Genomic DNA, 24,401 nt, shown 5'->3' with positions numbered 1-24,401 from the left:
ATATATCTTATAAAATATAAAAGCTAAAATGTCTCTTAAAGCTCTGCCCCTTTAATTAGTGCATACTAAATAATTTAACTTTAGCCTACTACTACAACCATATTATTTACCAGCAACATAAAGTGAAACAGAGGCAGAGGTGTCCTGCCACAGTCAGTAACAAATAAACAGAAAACAGTAGTGGTGGTAGATAGACACAGAGCTTCATCAAACATCTGATCCACTGAACAAAGAGCTCCAAAAATCTTGAACTTTAGACTGCCATCAGTTTTATTACCTACACTTAACCATGTGTTTCCTACTGCCTGCAGACTTTGCACCCTTTGTTAGGGCAATTAATTTTTTGGGGCTTCCGAAAAAATAGTGTGAGGCCTGACAGTCGCTTTGCTCCGCATCAATCCCCCCCTCCCCCGTCTCTCTCCAGCTGTCCTTTCAAAATAAATGCATTCAAATCCCGAAAATAAAAATTAAGAAAACCCGAGTCGGTGCTGCACACTGCACAGGTTCGGACCACTTTTGAACTTGTTTGCCAAGACGTCTTACCCTCGTATTTTGATCCGGTCAGTCCGTTCTTCTTTTACTTCGTCGTCGTCGTCTTCTTCTTCTTCTTCTGGCCCACCTGGTGAATTAAGTGCTATTGGCGGAGTTACAATGCATAGTAGGCTACCGCCACCTACTGCACCGGAATTGTAACTACAAGCTACATTCACAGACAGAGTCCCATTGCTTTTATGAGCGGTCGAGCGAGTCAAAAGCCGAAAAATATGTTGCTGTCCGGCTTGGCTGCGTGGGGGCGGTGGTCCCTGGTTCCCTGGGCACCACACCTACTGTTTGTGGGTTGGGCTCTCGGGGAGGCTGGGGCCGTACTCTGGCTCCCGCACACACTGGGAGTCAAATGTATTGTACGTTTATTCAATGTCGGTTTCTGACGTTGATTTGACCATTGAATTTTGGTCATTTTACAACACAAATACAACTTTGAAACATACTTTTTGACGTTTATTCAATGTTGGTTTCGGGCGTTGATTTGACCATTGAATTTTGGTCATTTTACAACACAAATACAACATTGAAACAACATTATTTTTGACTACGTTTATTCAATGTCAGGTTGTGACGTTGATTTGACCATTGAATTTTGGTCATTTTGCAACACAAATACAACGTTGGAACAACATCCTTTTTGACGTTTATTCAATGTTGGTTTCTGACGTTGATTTGACCATTGAATTTTAGTCATTTTACAACACAAATACATTGAAACATCATGCTTTTTGACGAAGTTTACTCAATGTCAGGTTGTGACGTTGATTTGACCATTTTCTAACCAATATTCTACAACACAAGTACATCAACATACTTTTTTACGACGTTTATTCAATGTCAGGTTGTGACGTTGATTTGACCTTCGGAAATTTGGTCATTCCCCAACCAACAACGCGTATCCAACGTTGTCTCAATTTACAGATACAACTATTTTGCAACGTTGTTTCAAGGTCAGTTTTAAAAGGACATGTATCAAATCAACGTTGTATCAACATCTTGTGCCTGCTGGGAATGTAAACATTTGAAGTCCTTGATATTGTGTCAAGTCTTAAAATGTAACTGTTCTTATTATAATTATTCGATTAATACAAAATAAACAAGGAAAATAATGCTACCACAAATAGCTTGACGTGTTGTATTTGTAAAGCCACTCAATCAAATTGATTCATAATTTTCAATTTTCAAAAATTGATTTATAATTTTTCTCAAATCTAATATATATATATATATATATTTTTTTTTTATTTTATTGAATACATTTTTTTTAAATACGTTTTTAGGGCACCTCCGTGCAACCAGAAGGAGCTTTTCTAACTTGTAACCTATTTTGGAAAAGTTGAATCATAATTGTTTTACTAAATATTGCAATAACTAGTTTGAATCGATTCTGAATCGAATCATCTCCCCAGGAATCAGAATCCGATCAAATTATTAGATGCTCAAAGATTTGTTATGTGGCGGAACGGAGCTAAAAATACTTGTATCGCAAATCGATTTTCCCCACATGAAATGAATGGCCATTAATTAGTTCCATGCACCCCAAAAACAAGTCATGTAATAATAATTTACAGCATTTACCTCGCAGATTATTCTTTTTGGACCCCTGCTTTGGAAAGATTATAAAAGACTATACTTGTTCCGTTTCGCCAAGTGGGCAAAACGCACACCTCGGTCGTGTTTTTCGATAATAGCTAATGCTAGCGAGCGAGACACTCTTTATGTCGGACCTTACGGGGTTCACTTATACCAGGGGTGTCCAAACTTTTTCCACTGAGGGCCACACACGGAGACCATTTTGATATTTTTCATTTTCAAACCATAACAAAATATATAGATTTTTATTTTTTTAACCTTTAGGGCTCCCGGGGACCAATGAAGGGTCAAGGGTCTCAGTCATTAAAATGTTAAAAATATGTAAATTATTATTTTTTACAGTATATCTCTATATCAACTTCAGGTTGATATCAAGTAAAAAAAAATAAACAGGTTTTATGCCTTTTCTGTCAAAGACAACTTTGTTTTTTATAGTAAAACTGAAATATGCAGTATTTAGTAATTAGAGCCTTAAAAGATCAATAATGCAGGACACCATTGATTTGAATTCTTTAATATTTTTGAGTAATCACAGTGAAAAGTTAAATAAAACCCCACTAAACATATTTGGGATCCAAAAAAGTTGGTTTTTTTTACTTTTCACACTTAAATTACAAGATCAACTTCAGATATATTTGTCCATTTTACGTTTGAACTATTATTGTGTTTGTTTTATGCTCTTTTGTCAAATAAAACTTTGATGTTTTTAATATGGCAACCACACAATATATGCAATACTTTTTCCCACATAAAACATTTTAAAGTGACAATTTTGTCTTTTTTCTCTCGAGCAATGGCAAAAAAAATAAAAAACAAAGACAAAAGAAGAAAAAAAAACAGCCTGCATGGCAGCTTTGTGTCAACATTGCAACTTTTTCTCGTTAGATTTCACCTCATTCCACTGTTTTAAAATGTTTTTTTTTTTATTTTTGCAATACTATCAATTTTGCAGAATGTGTGGGGGGCCGGTAAACGATTAGCTGCGGGCCGCAAATGGCCCCCGGGCTGCACTTTGGACACCTCTGACTTAGACGGTCGCGAGACCAAAGTATCTGAAAATGGCTCGTAACTCAATTTTTTGTTTGCAACTTAGAGCAGAAAATGTGGTTACGCAACGGCTTGTTTCTCAAAAAATTAACTCGCAAGTCGAGTATTTTGAATGAATATATGCTTCTCATTCATTTGGTATAGCTCGGTTGGTAGAGCGGCCGTGCCAGCAACTTGAGGGTTGCAGGTTCGATCCCCGCTTCCGCCATCCTAGTCACTGCTGTTGTGTCCCTGGGCAAGACACTTTACCCACCTGCTCCCAGTGCCACCCACACTGGTTTAAATGTAACTTAGATATTGGGTTTCACAATGTAAAGCGCTTTGAGTCACTTGAGAAAAAAAGCTATATAAATGTAATTCACTTCACTTCACTTCACTTCACATTTTTGGTACTAAGCACAGAATAGTCAATGCAAGACTTAAGCATGAAGTTTATATAAGAAAGTTCATTCATAAAAAAACTAAATATTGGTCTTTGATGTAATTGCACCAAAACAAATAATTCAGAATAATACAGCCAGCAGTATTAAACGGTAATGGCGTACGTATCACAACAATGACAATTTTGAATGTCCACACATAGCGACAAGTTGTACTTCTTACATCAGGGGTGTCCAAAGTGCGGCCCGGGGGCCATTTGCGGCCCGCAGGTCATTTTTTAACGGCCCCACAGTACATTCAAAAATACGATTGAAAAAAATAAAAAAAACATTAAAAGTGGTATTTAAATAGCAAACAGGTGAAATGTAACAAATGTAGCAATGTTTACTCTAATCACACAAAGCTGCCATGTAGGCTGTTTCTTTCTTTAAAAAAAAAAAAAAAGAATCAAAATCAATGTCATTATGAATTATTGACCTATTCAAGGCTCCAATTACGTCACATTAAATATTTTGAGATATTTTTTGGGGAAAATGTTGCATATTTTGTGTTTGCCATGTAAAAAATAAGCTGTTTTTTTTTTACAGAAGGGCCTAAAATGAACAAACAAAAAACAAACAATAAAACAGATCTGAAGTTGATCTCGAGATTGTGTTAAAAGTAAACAATAAAAAAAAAATTATAATTTATTTTAATGAGTAGGACCCTTTTGGATCCCCTACAATTTTAGTGTGATTAGTTTTTAAGTGTCATTGCTCAAAAAATAATAATGAATTAAAATCAATGGTGTTATTAGTTATTGACCTTTTTAAGGCTCCAATTATTATATAATCTCAAATATCCCACTTAAAAATTTTATTGGGTGAAAGTATTGCATATTTTGTGTTTTTTTCATTAAAAAAAAAGGGTTTTCTTTGACAAAAAGAGCATACAATTTAAATCTTTAAAAAAAATGTTATATTGACAGACAGACCTAATGTTGATCTAGAGATTTAAAAACTTGAATAATACCACAAATAATAATACTGAATAATGACACATTTTTTATATTTTTTGGACCAAACCCCTTTGGGGTCCCCGGGATCAAGCCTGAGTGGAAACCTAAATGTATATTTTTTATACATATATTGTATTGGTTTTTAAAATAACAAATATCAAAATGGCCCCTGCTAGCTTTGATTTTTCAATGTGCGGCCCTCAGTGGAAAAAAGTTTGGACACCCCTGTCTTACATCATGCATTGGCAAATTTACAAATATTTGCAGTGGAAGTTTGGATAGTGTGCATTACCACTAGAGCAGCGCTTCTCAAACGCAAAATAATTACAGTATTTTTCGGACTATAAGTCGCAGTTTGTTTTTTTTCCATAGTTTGGCCGGGGGTGCGATTTATACTCAGGAGCGACTTATGTGTGAAATGATTAACACATTAGCGTAAAATATCAAATAGTATTATTTAGCTCATTCACGTAAGAGACTAGACGTATAAGATTTCATGGGATTTAGCGATCAGGAGTGACAGATTGTTTGGTAAACGTATAGCACAGTGGTTCTTAACCTGGTTTATTTATTTAGTTTATTAAGGATCCCCATTAGTCTACACCGCAGTGGAGACTATTCTTCCTGGGGTCCAGGTATAAACATCAAACAATCACAAAACAAAAGATTAAAATGCAGTACAACATGATCAAATAATAAAATGTTGTAATACAAAAAAAGCAACAACAAAGAACCAAAAAAATAATAACTTCGAGTTTACATAATATTGTTCATACCAAAGATAAAAAGAGCAATATAAAAATATATATTTTTGCAAAAATAAAACAAAGAACCAATGGCCTAAAATATACACATTAGTGTACCAAAGACAAACAATAAGTGACGAAAAAAGTACCATCCACCATTTTCTACTGCTTGTCCCATAATCAATAAAATAGTCAATAGTCAATAAAAACAGTCATGACATTAGGTACAATCTAGAATAATCTCTTTCCGCAATATTTCTCCTTTTAGTCTATTCTTAAAACCCACTCTGCTAGTGATTGATACCAGATATTGTGGGAGTGGATTCCAGTAAGTGATTGCCCTATACATTACAGTCTTTTTCAAAACATCACTTTTGGGTTTAAGATGGGTGAAAGCACCTCTTAGGGCTAACCTGGTACCATAGTTGTGACTTTCACTAGCAAGCAACAGCTGAGAATACAGATATGAAGGTTTATGGTATGTATAGATTGTTTTTTAAAAATAGAATCAAACTACACGCTAGTCTTTCACCAACTCTCATCCATGACAAGTCATTATGCATTATCTCAACGCCGGTCCTAAATGAGCAATGGAGAGCTAGTCTGGCGCTCGGTTTTGGGTAAGCTGGATTTGATTGAGTTCTTGTTTAGATGCATTAGACCAGGGGCCGTACTTATCAAGCTTCTTAGAGTGCCATTTTACATTTAAGTCCTGAGAATTTGCGAAATTTAGTCCTACTCTCAAACTTAAGAATAAAAGCTTTTTTATCAACGTTCTTAAGTCTAAGAATCACTCCTACTCTCCACGATATTTAAGAGACCTTCAGAGGTGTCTTAAGTGGTTAGGAGTTGCCAGCAGGGGATGGCACTGAGGCGAGAGAGACGTGCGCGAACGTTCAGGGAGCGGAACGATGTCCTGGATTTGTTTGATGACGAGCAGCTGATCAAACGGTATCGTTTAGACAGAGCGGGTATTATTTTTGTCACAGATTTAATACTTTTCGATTCCATGTTGATTTCTGCATGTGGCTGCAGTGGGCTAGTATATATAGAGCCACCCACACCAGTTTCAAATTAGTTGCCTAATTAATGAATTGGAAAGAAAATGTTATGACAGTAGCGTATGTGTGTGGCCGTGAGGTGAGTGACGTCAGTGAGTGTGTGGGCGAGAGAAGAGAGGGAGCGGTAGCGTGAGTGCCGGCGGGGACTAGTTTGTTTTGTATTATTTTGTAGTTTATTGTCAAAATATACACTCCCATTGTCCACTTAAATATTTCCAAGATATTTCTTTATTCTTAGACAACGGATTCCCTTCCGTGATTGGTCATTTCTATGGACACAGAAATGACGTCACCTACAATTCCGTTTACGGCACATAGTAATGTCGTAATTCAGCTCTGAGTGTGACACTTAAGATTCAGTCCTACACTTTGCTGAAAGTGTGAGTAAGACGCTTGATAACTAACTTTTAAGTGCAGCTTTCAGCGAAGAATTTATTTACTCTTAAGTCAACTCTTAGCAGACTTCTTAGGAGTAATTCTAAGAAGCTTGACAAGTACGGCCCCAGATTGCTGGGCAGTAGTCAAGATGTGACAATACAAGGGATTGTATAACTTATTTCGTAATTGTGTTAGTTAAAAAATAGGCACTTCTTATGATTAAGATGCTTCTGCTCATTTTTGTTACTATGTTATTAATGTGAGTGGCCCAAGATAGTCTTTCATCTATTGTAACTCCCAGCAACCTGGCTTCTTTAACTTGTTCAATATGAACTCCGTTCAAAGAAACATTCAATATGCGTTCCTTTCTATGAGCATGTTTTGAGCAAATAAGACATTTTGTTTTGGAAATATTAAGTTTCATCTTATTTTCTGTAACCCATTTAGAAATCTGCATAACCTTGTCTTGTAGTATACCGCTCAGGTCTGTGCAATTATCAGCATAAGCATATATTGTTGTGTCATCTGCGTAAATTGCACAGCAACCATTCTTTAAAATACATGACATATCATTTACAAATATTGAGTATAATAAAGGTCCCAGGCAACTTCCCTGGGGAATACCACAATATAATGTTTTAATATTTGAAAGGGTTCCATTGAACATGACACATTGCTGTCTGTTGACTAGGTAGCTTTTCATCCAGTTAATCGCTGAGAGTTTAAAACCATAAGCAGGCAGTTTTATAAGTAGTAGTTTGTGGTCAATAATATCAAAAGCAGCACTAAAATCTAATAGCACTGTGCCAACTAATAATTTACTGTCAATTTGTTTTAGCCAGTCATCTGTTAATTGTGTGAGAGCTGTGCATGTTGAATGGCCAGTTTTATATGCATGTTGAAAGTCTGAATTAATGTCATTTATAGAGAAATAATTTTGAATTTGCTTAAATATAATTGTTTCCATTAATTTTCCTTATACTGGTAAAATGCTAATTGGCCTACTATTCGATCCAGTGAATGCTTCTTTCCTATTCTTTGGTAGAGGAGTTACTCTAGCAACCTTCCATACTTGAGGATAGATTCCTTCCTTGAAACTTAAAAATATAACATATCGGACTGGCTATTATTCCAGCTGACAATTTTAAAAGTCTACTATCTAGATTATCATGACCACAAGGTTTGTCAGATTTCAACTCAGACAATAGATTTTCAATTTCCAATACATTAGCGACTGAGAATTCAAATTTACATTTTTTGTCCTGCATGATATCATTTTTAATAAGTGACTCAGATAGAATGCAATTTACAGGCAGCATGCCATTTCTTATAGTATCAACTTTACTTATGAAATAATTGTTGAAGTATTCAGCAATTTCTTTGGGCTTGGTGATAAAGCCTTCATCTGATTCAATAAATGCTGGTGTTTTTCCCATTTTATCTCTACCCATGATTTGATTGAGAGTACTCCAAAGTTTTTTTCCATCATGTTTAATTTCTTCTTGTTGGGAAGTACCGAACCCCACCAGTTTCATATGCGCATTCACCGAACTCTTTAGTGAAAAATTAAAATAAAAACATTTTCAAATTCAAGACAAAGTTATGTTTTTTTACTGGTGCACGAGCATCACCTTGTTCGAAGAACAAAACCAACACAGCATGAACTCACAACAAATTACACACCTGCAAATCAGATGGAAATTAGAGGGAACATTGTTTGGTGGTATCCATAAGTTTTTATTTTCACGATGAGTTGGGTGTGTCTTGACCTCCGTGGTAGAGGCTCCGCCGAACCCCTGAGGCCGACTCACCGAACCCCTAGGGTTCGATAAAACCCAGGTTAAGAACCACTGGTATAGCATGTTCTATATCAGGGGTCACCAACGCGGTGCCCGCGGGCACCAGGTAGCCCGTAAGGACCAGGGGCCGTACTTATCAAGCTTCTTAGAGTGCCATTTTACACTTAAGTCCTGAGAATTTGCGAAATTTAGTCCTACTCTCAAACTTAAGAATAAAAGCTTTTTATCAACGTTCTTAAGTCTAAGAATCACTCCTACTCTCCACAATATTTAAGAGACCTTCAGAGGTGTCTTAAGTGGTTAGGAGTTGCCAGCAGGGGATGGCACTGAGGCGAGAGAGACGTGCGCGAACGTTCAGGGAACGGAACAATGTTTTGTTTTTTTTTGATGACGAGCAGCTGATCAAACGGTATCGTTTAGACAGAGCGGGTATTATTTTTGTCACAGATTTAATACTTTCCGATTCCTTGTTGATTTCTGCATGTGTCTGCAGTGGGCTAGTATATATAGAGCCACCCACACCAGTTTCAAATTAGTTGCCTAATTAATGAATTGGAAAGAAAATGTTATGACAGTAGTGTATGTGTGTGGCCGTGAGGTGAGTGACGTCAGTGAGTGTGTGGGCGATAGAAGAGAGGGAGCGGTAGCGTGAGTGCCGGTGGGGACTAGTTTGTTTTGTATTATTTTGTAGTTTATTGTCAAAATATACACTCCCATTGTCCACTTAAATATTTCCAAGATATTTCTTTATTCTTAGACAACGGATTCCCTTCCGTGATTGGTCATTTCTATGGACACAGAAATTACGTCACCTAAAATTCCATTTACGGCACATAGTAATGTCGTAATTCAGCTCTGAGTGTGACACTTAAGATTCAGTCCTACACAATTTATTTACTCTTAAGTCAACTCTTAGCAGACTTCTTAGGAGTAATTCTGAGAAGCTTGATAAGTACGGCCCTTGGTCTTCACTAACTGACAAAGAAACAGATAACAGATTTGGTGTCCAATTCAAAGTGTGACATGATTTATTTTAAAATTTGAGAGTTGACTTTTGTATTTTACATGAGTTATTTGTACAAACATGGTGCAAAGTAATTCATGATTTGTTAAAAAGGGATATTGTGATTTCACAAGACTGTCTTAGAAGTGATCATTTGAAAATGTTCAATTTGAAAAATGTGCACTTAGAGAAACTATAAAAATACAGTGTTGCATATTGATATTTATCTGTTTCTATATACATTTATTGTGAGAAATCATTAAGATGATCAGTGTTTCCACAAAGATAAATATCATTAATTATTAATAATAACAGAGTTAAAGGTAAATTGAGCAAATTGGCTATTTCTGGCAATTTATTTAAGTGTGTATCAAACTGGTAGCCCTTCGCATTAATCAGTACCCAAGAAGTAGCTCTTGGTTTCAAAAAGGTTGGTGACCCCTGTTCTATGTTATAGTTATTTGAATGACTCTTACCATAATATGTTACGTTAACATACCAGGCACATTCTCAGTTGGTTATTTATGCCTCATATAACGTACGCTTAGTCAGCCTGTTGTTCACTATTCTTTATTTTAAATGGCCTATCAAATGTCTATTCTTGGTGTTGGCTTTTATCAAATAAGTTTACCCAAAAAATGCGACTTATGTTTTTTCCTTCTTTATTATGAATTTTCAGCCGGTGCGACTTATACTCCAAAAAATACGGCACTTGATATTTAAGTACGGTGTTTTATTTTGCTATATTCAAACAGTGCTACTGTTCAAAGTGTATGTAATGTTAGTGGCCAAAAATGTTAAATTTACAACAACAAAAAAAACTTTTTAATTAAAACTAAGGCATCTAATTTTTTAAATTTAATGTTGGTCATTAGGGTGGTACTTAAAATAGTTGTTTTCTGAGGTGGTACTTGGTGGAAAAGTTTAAAAACCACCACACTAGAGGGTGACATGGATTTGTACCCCAGTCCCACAGAAATAAATAATTGTCCAATCTTACCAGGCAAGAGTGGGGGGAAAAAAATATCTGCTTGTCATGGAGAACTGACTTGAGGTCCCAATGTGATTATTTTTCATAGTGCCCCAGAACTCTTGGCAGCAACCCTGCATTTTGGACACTGAAAATGTAAAAAAAGAAAGGTAAAACATCTACACATAAGGGCAGGAGTTCCCAGTCTTTCCAATGTTTTTAATATAGGGAAGTTTCATGACACAGCAACAAACAAAAAGGTTTTATGAACAGGTGGATATGAATACATGGCGCCCTCTAGTGAAAGAACATTGAATTGTTCTGTCATTAAACATCGCTGGCATAATGAACCATTTTCTCCATTTGTGGAATATTTAAAATTGCATTTCTTTTTATTTTATACAGTTTGTACGGCACAATAGTGTGCTGCAGCAGATTGGTTGGGAACAAAACAAAAATAGATTCAGTTTTTGGATAGTAGAAAATTGTCTAAGGTTAGTTTTGATGCTGGGGTTTGCAGGGGTTGAGAAATGTAATTTTAAGATAAGTTCTCTATTCATTTTAATGGGAATTGTTAAATGCTGGGCAAAAAAGTTTTCAGCTGAAGGCAAACACCCATTTTAACATTGCAATGGTTTGAATTAGATGAGAAACGCCGAGTTGTCAACAAATATTTGGTATGAAAAAAGTGGTACTTTTCCATAACAATACACTCGATGTATTGAACCTGTTGATAAATGCGGAGTGTAAGAAAAACATTTCATATTTTGAGTCCAGAAAATGTAAAGAGTGTGAAACAAGCAAAGATGTAATGAATGAGCTCAAACTTGAAATTTCAATGTTTGCAGAAAATGGAATCTGTTAAGTTAGAAAATACTGCCGATATTAATACAGGACACTTTGAATGCTCATAAACCTTACAATGTCAGAAAACATCCAGACTAGAGCTGCTGCAAAACAAAGTTTAATTTACAGGTTTAGTTTTATTATAAAAAAGCAGCAGAGGGAAAAAATAAAAATACAAAACAAAGTCAGTGTGGCCAGTCATGTCTGCTGAGGGCCAACTTAGTAAGTTCAGTTCAAGTCAACTCAAAGAGCCTTAGACAACACTAATTGTGCGAGAACACACAAGCTCCAAAGAAACAGGTGTGGAGCCATGTGAAACAGCTGGAACCAGTCAGTCTTCTTCCTTCCTTCATGCCCAGCAGTTAACACTTACACTATGAAAACACTAAAACGACTTACTTCGGATGACGACATTTGGTTCTCAAAATGATTTGACCTGGTAAAAGCAAAATGAGGGAGGACGGGCTGCTTGGTGATGGACACCACAAGGATAGAACCTACAAGACCTACTGTCACCATTATGGGACAAGAGAGTAAGGCTAGCTCGCTACACATTGACTATGTTCTTTAAGATGATTAAAAATCTCTAAAGTCAATGTGACCGTAAGACAGAGCCTCTTAACTCGGAGTGCGTCTTATCAGTTTGGGTTTAATACTAGCTAGTTACGTTTCTATACAGAATCTAGGTTGCTAGTTTTCTTCAAAGAAAACCAGGAACCCACACGCCTACAGCTTTGACAAAGTCCAAAGAAATAAAAGAGGGCAGTGACTCCAAGCAGATGTGTCATGGGGAGCTGTAGTGTTTGTGTCTACGGGTCTTGCATGTGCAAAGAATGAGAGGACAAAGTGAACCCGAGAGGACGTCGGTCACAAACACGAGATTGACTACTGCGCGAGTCGTACTGCCGTCTCACTCCCCAAATTGTGAAAAACCCTAAAGATGAACAATATTTGAGCAAATGGTTGAGGGGAAATGTGTTTAAAACGTTGCTGCAGGGGAGTATTTAAACTGTTTCAACACTCCAAGTCGGCCTTTAAAGACAAACTATACACCGAGAGATAAGAGAGGCTTCTAACGCATCCTGTACTCGGACGTCTTGGACACCTCACAAAGTTGACCCTTGAAGTCGATGTCTACGGTGAAGTCCAGGTCCCTCTGCAGAAAACAGTGACATCAAGTAGTAACATTAGTAGTTACACTTACAATGAACATTGATTTGCTTGCATTATTTTTATTTTATTTTTTTATTTTTTATTTTTTAAAGGAGAAGACAATTCTTCTCAACTAAAGAGAAATATAACCTTAGAGGAAAAAATCATTTAAAACATTTGTATGCACGTACAACACTTAGAACCTTTAGCATATCAGTATGTGGAATTAAATTATGGAATGGATTAAGTAAAGAAGTTAAACATTGTACTGATATGATCCAGTTTAAGAGGTTGTTCAAAATAAGTGCTTACAAAGTACAAAGAAGAAGAATTATAAGAAATACTTTCAACCTTATTGAAAGTAAGATATTCTTCATCTCAGTATGTTAATGACTGAATTAATTAACTACATATTACAAAACTGTTGTGTACTAATTCACAGATGTTATTTTATTATATAAAAAGGTCAGTAAATGATTCTATATATTTGTAAACGCTCTGAAGTGGGAAAGGGGTAGGATTAAATAAGCTTTGCTTCTTCCTACTCCTTTTCGGACATGATTTTAAAGTGAAATGATATGAAATTGTGATGTATTATACTGTAAGTATGTTCATGTTCGAAATAAACTAAAAGAAAGAGACAGTTGACTGGTGTCGTGGCGGTTCTAGTTTTAGTAGTCTTTGCATCTTTAATTCTACACAGTAAGAATAAGGTTTCAATTAAAACTTAACACTTAAAATGTGACCTTGTTACTTTAGCATACAAATATATAATAACGTCACAGTAAATTGACTCATTCCCTATAAAAAAGGAAAATAGATAACCCAAAATATACAGCGGAACCTGTTTATATTGACGACACTAGGACTGGCTAGCTGAAGTTGATATAACCAAAATTTAAACTAGCTGTTTCTTGAACATTTATTGTGACTTTTGGCAGAGACATAATGAGAAGAGGCAATTATAGGTGGGGAAAAACATTTCAGGGTCTGTTTTTAAAGTACCTTTTTTTGGCCGGTTGTAAATCAAGGACGACTTCCGCACCTACGCGAAGTGACTGCTACCTCTGTGCAGGGTTAGTAGTGAGCAAGGTTGATAGAGGGGATCTCTTTTTTTTTTTTTTTACATTTAAGAATCAAGAAACTTACTTAATTCACTGTCTGTACAATTGCAATACATACAAATGTATCACTAGAATCACATTTATTTGACAGTTTGTCCACTGAATTATTACCGTCATCTTTGTTATGGAAAAATAATCACGATTAAGTTAAAGTACCAATGATTGTCTCACACACACTAGGTGTGGCAAAATTATTCTCTACATTTAACCCATCACCCTTAATCACCCTCCAGTTTGATAGATATTGAAATCATGGATTTGAAATCAGTATTGTACCATCAAAACTCAAATCAACTTTAAAATATAATTCAAAAGAACAAAATTATATAAATTAGTAATGAATAAATGGCCAGTAAAATAACCCATCCATCCACGTTTGTCTCTTTCAATAAATAAAACAATTTCAATAAAATAATTTTTTTGAATTTGTTTTTTCACCTTTTAAACTTATTTTACCACCAGCGCTTGATTTTGTGCCATAAATAAATTATAAACGGCAAAATCCTCACACTAATTGGTGCGTTTTATTTTTTATTCATCATTAAGTGCTTTATGCTTGTGTAAGGTTATTTTCTGAAACCTTTTCTTTAGTTAGCGCCGTCACACGGGATGTTGCGCACATCGCTGTTATTGGGAAGTGTGCTGTTCTGAGTTAGACAAGTAAGGAGACAACTTGAGGCTGTTGAATAAAAAAAAAAGAAAGTAGAGCCTCTCATGTTGCGACAGGACTCATGTTGCGACAGCTGTCCTGTCTGTACATCGAGCTTACATTGATTACTTTGTTCACAGCAACAAAAGCAGGTGGGTTGTGGCTGTATGGATTGTTCTTGCTAGCTTTGGCTTCGTAGTTTAGTCGCGGTTACAAGTGGCCACCTCAACATTGTTTAGACGGGTCGGTTGAGTGTTTTGAGAATGAATACATGATACCGGAAACATTTTCCTAAAGAATGTTCGTATCCTCACAATGATAGCATTTCACTCAGATTAATGTCAACGTCCTTGATATTATGCGTTTATCAGCAGATTTCGTTTTATTGGCCAAATATGTGACATCTGCCTTACTTTTGGAGTTTAGTGATTGATTCGACATACTAGCGCGATGTCAAAGTGGCGAGTTACCAAACTTCTAGTACACTTTGTCTTGTTTTCACTTGAAACGCTCACTCACTCCCGTTACAAACTCAGGAATTTGCATACAAGCGGCAAGGCCCACTAATCGTTTTTTGGATTATAATAAATATTTTTATGATCTTGAGGCCAAAATCGAAATATTATGCTAATTGTTCAGCCCCATGTTATATTATTAAAATAGTTGGAGAACTAGTTTAGTCATCGATTGGTTGTCTAAAAATAAACTTTACCATCAGCGACATGTTTCACCAGGGAAAATTAGATGTTTTCATATGCTGCCATGTTTTTTTTAAAAGCTTGTATTTGTCCAAACCAGCCAGTCACTGTGTGCACATTTTAAATGGACACTGATTTTTGTCTTTGGGTGACTTAGAAATAAAGTAAATACTAAAACACAACATAAAATGAACTATTTCTCATACAAATGACTTGTTTGGGCCTCAAATTTTGTCAACAAAAGTAGCTGATCAGGTCTTTGTCGACTTAATCTGGCAATTTTTAGTAATAACACAGACCATGACGAGATGAGTTAGCCAAGAGACTTAAGCGGTTTCCACTGTATTTGACGAGGGCATGAAATCAATGATCTATTATGGCGTTTCCAATAAATTGATGACATCAATGACAATATACTCCAGATGAAAAGTCAGTCAGCTAAGATCAATATCAGCCAAATCAACATGTCTTCCCATTACAATGTGTGAACACTTACATTATTCTTGACGTTTGGCTTCATGCTGATGGTGCCCAAGATCTCTTCTCCTATCTTGACAGTCAGGTAATCATCCAAGTAGAAGACTGTCTGCTTCCAGTGAGTGTAGGGGGACTCTGGGCCTGTGAGAGGACAAGTTGCGTTGAATCACAGTGACTATTCTAAACTAATGCTGTATTTAGTCGCATATAAAAACCATCGTAGGACAGGGACTGTCCTGGGACCACAGGTGCAAAGAGGAATGGGCAAAACAATCCCAAAGATAGGTGTGCCAAGCTTGTGGTATTGTATTCAGAAAGACTTAAGGGCTGTTAGTGCTGCAACAAAGTATTGAGCAAAAGCTGCGTATACTTACAGTACGTACATGTGATTTCTTAGTTAATACATTTGCATAAATCTCTAAAAAACTTGCACATTGTCATTATGAGTTATTGTGGGTAGAATAAAGTGGAATAAGGTCGTAACAAAGAGTGAAGCGCTGTGAATTGTTTCCAGGTGCACTGTACTTGAGACAGTGAGACGTGGTTTATAATAGTGTCTATGTTTGTCGCAATTGGATACTCACTGGTAGAAAAGCCGGTCCTCTTGTGACAGCGAGTGAACTCGATGTTGAAGTAGGTAACGAGTGCATGGATGTAGTCGTTCTTCTTAACTTGCAGGCAGAATGGTGAGGTGAACGTCAAGTCATCTAACTTCACTGTATAGATGTCCACCTCCTACAAACAGACGAAGTATTAGTATTTGATGTGAAGTCAAAACACTATTGACCACTCAGACAAGTGCGAATAGTTTTACGCACCTTGATGAGACAGGCGCTGGTGACCAGCTGCTTGGGGTCTACTACATCAACCAGGGGTTCCTTAATTGCCACCTCCTTGATACAGGACATGTCAAATCCATACACATTCTCCCACCCTGTAAGAAAAAGGAAAATATTTAAAAGGGGCCATATTTTGCAAAACCAACTTTTAATTGATGTTACTTGCTTATTTGTATTTGGTATTTTTCTTCATATAATCCGATCCTGATTAATATCACAATTTTTTAAATAGTGTTTAACCTGCTAGTGTTAAAGCATCTGTATTTAACTAGAGATTAGTCCAATACATTATGAGTGAATAAACCATAATAAATATGAAATAGCACAGTAATCTACATGCTTTCAAGTAAAAGAAACAAGGATGCAGCAGTTATTTTAACAATGGTGTCCAAACTTTAGCATTAGAAGCAGTCACTTTTGCATTAACTTAGCAAAAAAAATTGGATTTGGCATTGGCAATCGCATCCACAACTGGCTAGCATTAGCAGGACAGTGTTTTTCACACATCTTTTGGAACAAGTCGCCCTTTAAATTTGCACTGGAGGCGTAGAAGTAATTTATTGTTCAGATCTAAGATTAAGCTTACTTCTGCTGTACTTTGTAACTGGAAAACCTAGACTGATTGGCTAGTGTCAAGACACTTCTGCCACGTTTGTTTAAGGTATTATGATCAACCTTAAAATTTATCACGATCATCCATCATATAATTGCCCAGCCATAGGACCGATATCCATTTTTGTATAGCCATTTACATTTTGATAAATATTTGGCCATTGCTGCTTATGGCAAAAAAACACACCCATTGATGTTTAATTAAAGTTTGAACGGGCGACCAACTACTCACAGTGAATTTTGTAGTCCTTGTACTGTCGGTCTTCAATGGCAGTCACGTAAAGAGTTGCCCTGTCTGGGAAAATTAGTCCGTCTGGCTTCTGTTACGGCACAAGAAGGCGGGGGAGGGACAAATTATCAGATTAAGCACAAACACTTGTGTAGGCACTGCTAACAGCAAGTGTTACATTTCAAATTAAACTACATCATTCTGGAGTTGCAAATCGCTGTACTGACATGTTAGCTGTAATTTCATTTGTTTTCTCGATGGAAAACATGGGAGTCATACATACCAGCCACTTGTCCCGGGCATAGATGACTGTATTGAGCATAGACTCGTAGAAGAGACAGTAGCCCATCCACTCAGATATGATGATATCTACTCCGTCCACAGGCAAATCCACCTCCTCCACTTTTCCTTTAATGATGGTCACCACTGAAGATTGAATAAAAAATTACAGAGAGTTTTATAACAGACAGAATTAATTGTGTCACTTTAAAATTGTCAGAGCATGATTACAGTTCTAAATAGTGATGGGTCCGGTCCGGCAACACCGATGCATCGGCGCATGCGTCGAGCTCATAGAGCGAAACCCTGTGTCGGCGCGCGTACCGCTTTTAGAAAGTCACGTGACCGATACGCGAACTGTGTCGCACTCCCGCCTCCTCTGTGCCCTGTGAGCAACGTTCCCTCTAAGGTGCGCGCCTGCGCAATTGGGCACTGCTCAAGCGTCCTCTGCGCACAGCAAATATATGCCGCGCACCAAATCAAATCCCATCTGAATTCTAAACAAAATAAACCCATTTATTCTGTGTAATTTTGCAATGCAACTTTGAGTGACAGTGACAACAAGCGGCCCTTACGGTGTTCGTCAACACCGTTCAATTATTGTAATGGAATCTATCGAGATGCTACGAGGACAGGAATTATATCGATCACTTTATTGAGCAAAACTACTTATATTCGGCCATAACCACAACAAAAACATGAGTAAAAAACTTCTCGAAAAACTACCGTAGTCATTTTCTGCCGTACAAACCAGGCCAAAACCAACTTGTCATCTGTCACCAACACACATTGCACTAAGCCACTGGTGCGTTTATGGCCACACAAAAAGTCGGACAACTCAAACACCACACAAAGTTACACTATGACTCCTCAGTCATACGTGTGCTTATTCTACTGTCATTTATTACTAATGTTAATTTATTGATATTAATCATGGAATGCTGTTACTAGAGAAAGTTACAGGAATGCACACTTCATCCTATGCTTACATTTCATTGAGCAACATGAGGATGTTTAAGGGGAACTAAATGTGATCTCTGAAAGGGGTACAAATGATTTCCAAAGCAGGACCCCCACCCAGACATATTGTACAATACTAATCCGCAGCTTATGAAAAACAAGATTTCTTTTATTTTCACTACAAGTGGGCCAAATCACTAATATTCCAAAATAATCTCATGAAAATGACTCCTCTCATTTGAGTGTTATTATAAAAGATTGGTTTGAGACAGGTGTGCTGCTGGTATTGCCACGTGTGATGTTGCTCACATGTGCTCCACTGAATGCTCAGGGAGTTTTTGTGTTTGCTCACACACATGAACAATTAGAGGGAACATTGCCTGTGAGCGGGTCTTTTCTACAGCCGGAGAAATAATAACTAAGAGAAATCATCTAAAATTGAATAAGTTGGGAAAAACTGTTTTTTTTAAATAAAAATGTGTAAAAAATAATTAAAAAAAATTCCCAGTCCACAAGCATCCTCATTCACAACACGTTCTTAGTTTTCCATGTTATGATACATGTTCACATTATTTATTGACTGTATCTAAAAATATAAAAATATATTTTTATTTAAATGAAGATATGAAATAATCCTAAATGAAATACAATGACTTGGTTTATATCATTGTATATACTAGGTCATAAAATCAGTGTCAGTTGAGTCGGTCCATAGGTTGCCTGTAGGGATTTTTAATGTCCAGCAGATGTCAGTATTTAGTGACACAGTATCGACACAGTATCAATACAGTTTTGCAATGTGTCGTAACGCTTCATGACGCCTCATCAACCCATCACTAGTTCTAAATATCCACTCACCGTCATCCAGCTTATTGGCCTTCACTATTTTCACAGCGTAGTCTGAGATGCTGCTGCACTCAATCTATGCGGAAACACAAAACAGAGCAACGTTTGAAATCTATACCACAGCACCTTGTCCGAGCACTCATTTTGGCAGGTCAACAGACAAACCTACCCCTATAACTTTTTTGGCTCCAGCCTTGGCAGCAAACATGCAGAGAATGCCCGTCCCACTGCCCACATCCAACACCACCTTATCTTTAAAAAGATGCTTGTTGTGGAACATTGAGTTCCGGTAGGTCAGCGTACGGACCTCATCTTTAAGCATCTCCTACAACATTAAGGGGAAAAAACAGAAGGATTAATATTATGTAATAAACAGACTGCATTTGTATAAATAGTTTTGTTTTACCTCATGGATGCCGAAGTGAGCGTATGAGTCAAAATAATAATCCTTTGATGTCATATCTTCAGCAGCAGGTTTTGCTCCGTTAGCTCCCTGAGAAACCTCAACAAAAAGATGCACAATTACAATCTATACTTATCACAAATGAACTAAAATAACCCAATTAGTTACAACGATGTGTCGCAATGCATCATTGGAAGAGAGAGTGTCTTTAGACATCTTTCAGTGTTTCCCATACATGCATTTATTTGTGGCAGGACTGTATTTTCGGTTTCCCCCTTGTAATTCACTCTTGACTAATACACCATTACATTAAAAAACCAACAGCGGAAAAATCAGCTATTTTATTACATTGTTCCATTCAGTCCGGTGGTAGACTGCAGTTCACCAGAAACCGATTCCTTATGTCTGCTGGTGTTTTACCGCACCACTTAATATTGAATTGTTTAAAACAATGTGGGTGGGGAAAAAACGTTTTAAATATATACAGCAGTATTTTCTACTATCTAACCTCAAAAATATTCAAAATGAGCTGTGGAGATTGAATCTTTACCAAGAGTCCAAATTAAGTCAATTGTTTATACTCAACAGGATATTATGTGGAATAATTTACCACCACAATTATAGCTCAAGTGAAGTGAATTATATTTATATACCGTATTTTTTGGACTATAAGTCGCTCTGGCCGAAAATGCATAATAAAGAAGGAAATAAACATAAGTCGCACTGGAGTATAAGTCGCATTTTTTGGGGAAATGTATTTAATAAAACCCAACACCAAGAATAGACATTTGAAACGCAATTTAAAATAAATAAAGAATAGTGAACAACAGGCTGAATAAGTGTATGTTATATGACGCATAAATAACCAACTGAGAACGTGCCTGGTATGTTAACGTAACATTATGGTAAGAGTCATTCAAATAACTATAACATATAGAACATGCTATACGTTTACCAAACAATCTGTCACTCCTAATCGCTAAATCCCATGAAATCTTATACGTCTAGTCTCTTACGTGAATGAGCTAAATAATATTACTTAATATTTTACGTAATGTGTTAATAATTTCACACATAAGTCGCTCCTGAGTATAAGTCACACCCCCGGCCAAACTATGTAAAAAAAACTGCGACTTATAGTCCGAAAAATACGGTAGCGCTTTTCTCTAGTGACTCAAGGCGCTTTTAGACTTAGACTTCCTTTTTATTGTCATTAAAATTTGAACTTTACAGTACAGATAAGAACGAAATTTCGTTGCATTAGCTCATGGTAGTGCAGGATAAAAAAAAAGCAATAAAGTGCATATATAAATAAATAGATTACTGTACAGATAAATATATTGCACTTTTTCATATGCATCCACGTTTATGGATGTACGTTATATTGTCTTTTTTATTCCAGCGAGTTAATTCATTTGGGGGGGAGTGGAGGGGATAATTATGATGCGTTCAAGTGTGGGTGGCACTGGGAGCAGGTGGATAAAGTGCCTTGCCCAAGGACACAATGGCAGTGACTAGGGGATGGAACCTGGAACCCTCAAGTTGCTGGCACGGACGCTCTACTAACTGTTAGCTCAAGATAAATGGGCAACATGAAAGTTTAACAATGAATTAGAAAAAAACGTAATAATGGAACTATTGTATTCTAGTTGAAGGGTCATTAATGTATACAAGCTTATATTATTTAACTGTGCACCATCCTTATTGATCATTTGTAATAAATATACCAAACACCATTAGTAGTGACCTTTGGATGGTCCTAATACATTTTACTGTTCAGATTTATTTTAAATCCAAATGAAAAACTAATTGATTTCAGTAATTTAAAAAAACAATGATTAATCTCGATGTTTTTAATGTATATTCCAAATGCTATCAGCTACGCACATTGTGCAATGAATGTGTAGCTTAACAAAGGATGGAGCACATGGTAAAAGTACTGTGACGTGATCTTGGCCTTCATCATACTGGCACTATTGGTTGGACATGATCAAAAATATTGACATAAACGACAGACTTAATAACTAAACATACTCGCCGCTTTCTCCCACGCATGTTTGTGTTTTTAGGCACAGTTTAGCCAACAAGTTGTGTTAGCCCCATCCTGCCGTTATAATGCTACTCGTTCGCCCGCCAACAATGAACGATGGTGGAAAATTATATTTATTTATACACGGTCGTAAAAACCTTAAACGCGATGAATTTACATTCTTTAAGCAATAACAATTGACAAATATTGACCGCGGAGGAATGACTCAACACGCATGAATGATGCTAACTAGCTACAAGCTAACGTCGGTTCCCATGCGGTCTCGACTTATTAAGGCACCGAACCCAAAAGCGGGATTAGCCGAAATAACGTTCGGCTCTTAAAATGATTCAAGATATGAATATGGTGGTGCGAATATGAAGACGACAGCTTATATTTGGCGACGTTTTTCATATAAGGCAACTTATTAAGGTTCATAGCCAAGTTAAAATGGATGAATCACCTGGTGCGTAATGTGCTGACAAAACGGCTAAACGCCGAAAATAAATAAAAACGTGTATCTGTACCAAGTAGGCGATAGATGTAAATAAGAAACGTCCTTAAAATGATGAGTTAGTCGTGTTGTTAAATATAATGATAAGAAGTGTACCTCCATCCTCTCTGGTGGCGCCGCCATTTCGATGTGCGGCCTCAGTGCGCGAGCTCCAACAGAGTTCAGCTTCCCTTGCGCCGCCAAAGAAAGCTTGCCTTCGCTCTTCTTCGCAGCCTGCTAGCTAGAGTGGGACTGGCAACGCGTGGTCGTCTTGCGGTGTCGCCCCCTGTGTTCAGAGAAACTAACTACAGCTGGACATGAACAGAATTTAAAAAGTACAGCATGAACACGCTTGTCTAATGCAGTGTTTTTCCAACCTTTTTTGAGCCAAGGCACATTTTTTGCGTTGAAAAAAATCCGGAGGCACACCACCAGCGGACATCATTAAAAAACGGAACTCAGTTGACAGTAAAAAGTCGTTGTCGCAATTGTTGGATATGACTTTAAACCATCCTTCCAGCCATCCATCCATCTTCTTCCGCTTATCCGAGGTCAGGTCGCGGGGGCAGCAGCCTAAGCAGGGAAGCCCAGACTTTCATCTTCTCAGCCACTTTGTCCAGCTCTTCCCGGGGGATCCCGAGGCGTTCCCAGGCCAGCCGGGAGACATAGTCTTCCCAACGTGTCCTGGGTCTTCCCCGTGGCCTCCTACCGGTTGGACGTGCCCTAAACACCTCCCTAGGGAGGCGTTCGGGCGGCATCCTGACCAGATGCCCGAACCACCTCATCTGGCTCCTCTCCATGTGGAGGAGCAGCGGCTTTACTTTGAGCACCCCCCGGATGGCAGAGCCTCTCACCCTATCTCTAAGGGAGAGACCCGCCACCTGGCAGAGGAAACTCATTTCGGCCGCTTGTACCCGTGATCTTGTCCTTTCGGTCATAACCCAAAGCTCATGACCATAGGTCAGGATGGGAACGTAGATCGACCGGTAAATTGAGAGCTTTGCCTTCCGGCTCAGCTCCTTCTTCACCACAACGGATCGATACAGCGTCCGCATTACTGAAGACGACGCACCGATCCGCCTGTCGACCTCACGATCCACTCTTCCCTCACTCGTGAACAAGACTCCGAGGTACTTGGTTGATATCAACACTTCAGTCATCAACAATTGCATCATCAGAGAAATGGACATTGGAGCAGTGTATGACTGACTTGGTAGGATATGTACAGCAAGTAGTGGACATAGAGCGAGAGATCAGAAAGCATAAGAATAAGTATCTACATTTGATTATTTACATTTGATTATTTACAATCTGGGGAGGTGGGATGTGGAAGGGAGGGTGTTAGTTTAGGGTTGAAGTTGCCTGGAAGTGTTCTTTCAGTGCGGTTTTGAAGGAGGATAGAGATGCCCTTTCTTTTACACCTGTTGGGAGTGCATTCCATATTGATGTGGCATAGAAGGAGAATGAGTTAAGACCTTTGTTAGATCGGAATCTGGGTTTAACGTGGTTAGTGGAGCTCCCCCTGGTGTTGTGGTTATGGCGGTCATTTACGTTATGGAAGTAGTTTGACATGTACTTCGGTATCAGGGAGGTGTAGTGGATTTTATAGACTAGGCTCAGTGCAAGTTGTTTTACTCTGTCCTCCACCCTGAGCCAGCCCACTTTGGAGAAGTGGGTAGGAGTGAGGTTGGATCTGGGGTGGAGGTCTAAAACAGTGGTTCTTAACCTTGTTGGAGGTACCGAACCCCAGCAGTTTCATATGCGCATTCACCGAACCCTTCTTTAGTGAAAAATAAAATGTTTTTTTTTCTTCTAATTCAAGACAAAGTTATATGTTTTTGGTAACACTTTAGTATGGGGAACATATTCTAAGTAACAAAGACTTAATTTAGAGTTATTTGGACATTAGGGGAACATATTCTAAGTAATAAAGACTTAATTTAGAGTTATTTGGTTAGGGTTAGGGTCAGGGTTATAATAAGGCCATGCCGAATAAGACATTAAAAGTACTTAATAATGACGAGTTAAGAGCCAAGATGTTACTCATTTGCATGTTAATAAGCAACTAATTAATGGTGAATATGTTCCCCATACTAAAGTGTTACCATGTTTTTTTTACTGGTGCATAAAATGAACCATGCATGAACATCACCTTGTTCAAACAACAAAACCAACACAGTGCATAAACTCACAACAAATTACACACCTGCAAATCAGTCAGCTGTTGTCGTATCCATAATAAGC

The 24,401-nt window shown here is 37.5% G+C and overlaps 1 protein-coding gene across 2 annotated transcripts; it reads right to left on the bottom strand.

Annotated features, from left to right (window-relative positions):
• Positions 1 to 10,910: 10,910 nt before the first annotated feature.
• prmt1 (protein arginine methyltransferase 1) lies at positions 10,911 to 22,432 on the bottom strand. Of its 2 annotated transcripts, none has more exons than XM_062037309.1 (10): positions 22,275 to 22,432; positions 19,639 to 19,734; positions 19,402 to 19,557; positions 19,245 to 19,308; positions 17,431 to 17,573; positions 17,151 to 17,238; positions 16,286 to 16,401; positions 16,052 to 16,202; positions 15,487 to 15,608; positions 10,911 to 12,523 (listed from the first exon to the last, which is right to left on the bottom strand). In XM_062037309.1, exons 1-10 carry the CDS (start codon positions 22,299 to 22,301, stop codon positions 12,440 to 12,442), a joined length of 1,047 nt encoding a protein of 348 aa, XP_061893293.1. In that variant the 5' UTR covers positions 22,302 to 22,432; the 3' UTR covers positions 10,911 to 12,439. The 2 variants fall into 2 exon arrangements, with proteins under 2 accessions (XP_061893293.1, XP_061893294.1); XM_062037310.1 differs by having other exon boundaries at positions 19,639 to 19,725; positions 22,275 to 22,428.
• Positions 22,433 to 24,401: the final 1,969 nt, after the last annotated feature.

Source organism: Entelurus aequoreus, linkage group LG25 (assembly GCF_033978785.1).
Source record: "Entelurus aequoreus isolate RoL-2023_Sb linkage group LG25, RoL_Eaeq_v1.1, whole genome shotgun sequence".
Lineage (NCBI taxonomy): Eukaryota > Metazoa > Chordata > Actinopteri > Syngnathiformes > Syngnathidae > Entelurus > Entelurus aequoreus.
This window is presented reverse-complemented; position numbering and strand designations above follow the sequence as displayed.

Bases quoted from the DNA above. Each gene is read 5' to 3' on its own strand.
- prmt1 (XM_062037309.1), bottom strand. From the start codon at position 22,301: ATGGCGGCGCCACCAGAGAGGATGGAG. The intron at 19,558-19,638 runs GTAAAACAAAAC...TTAATGTTGTAG, and splicing joins CTCACTTCGGCATCCATGAG to GAGATGCTTAAAGATGAGGT. The intron at 15,609-16,051 runs GTGAGTATCCAA...GTCCTCTCACAG, and splicing joins GAGGACCGGCTTTTCTACCA to GCCCAGAGTCCCCCTACACT.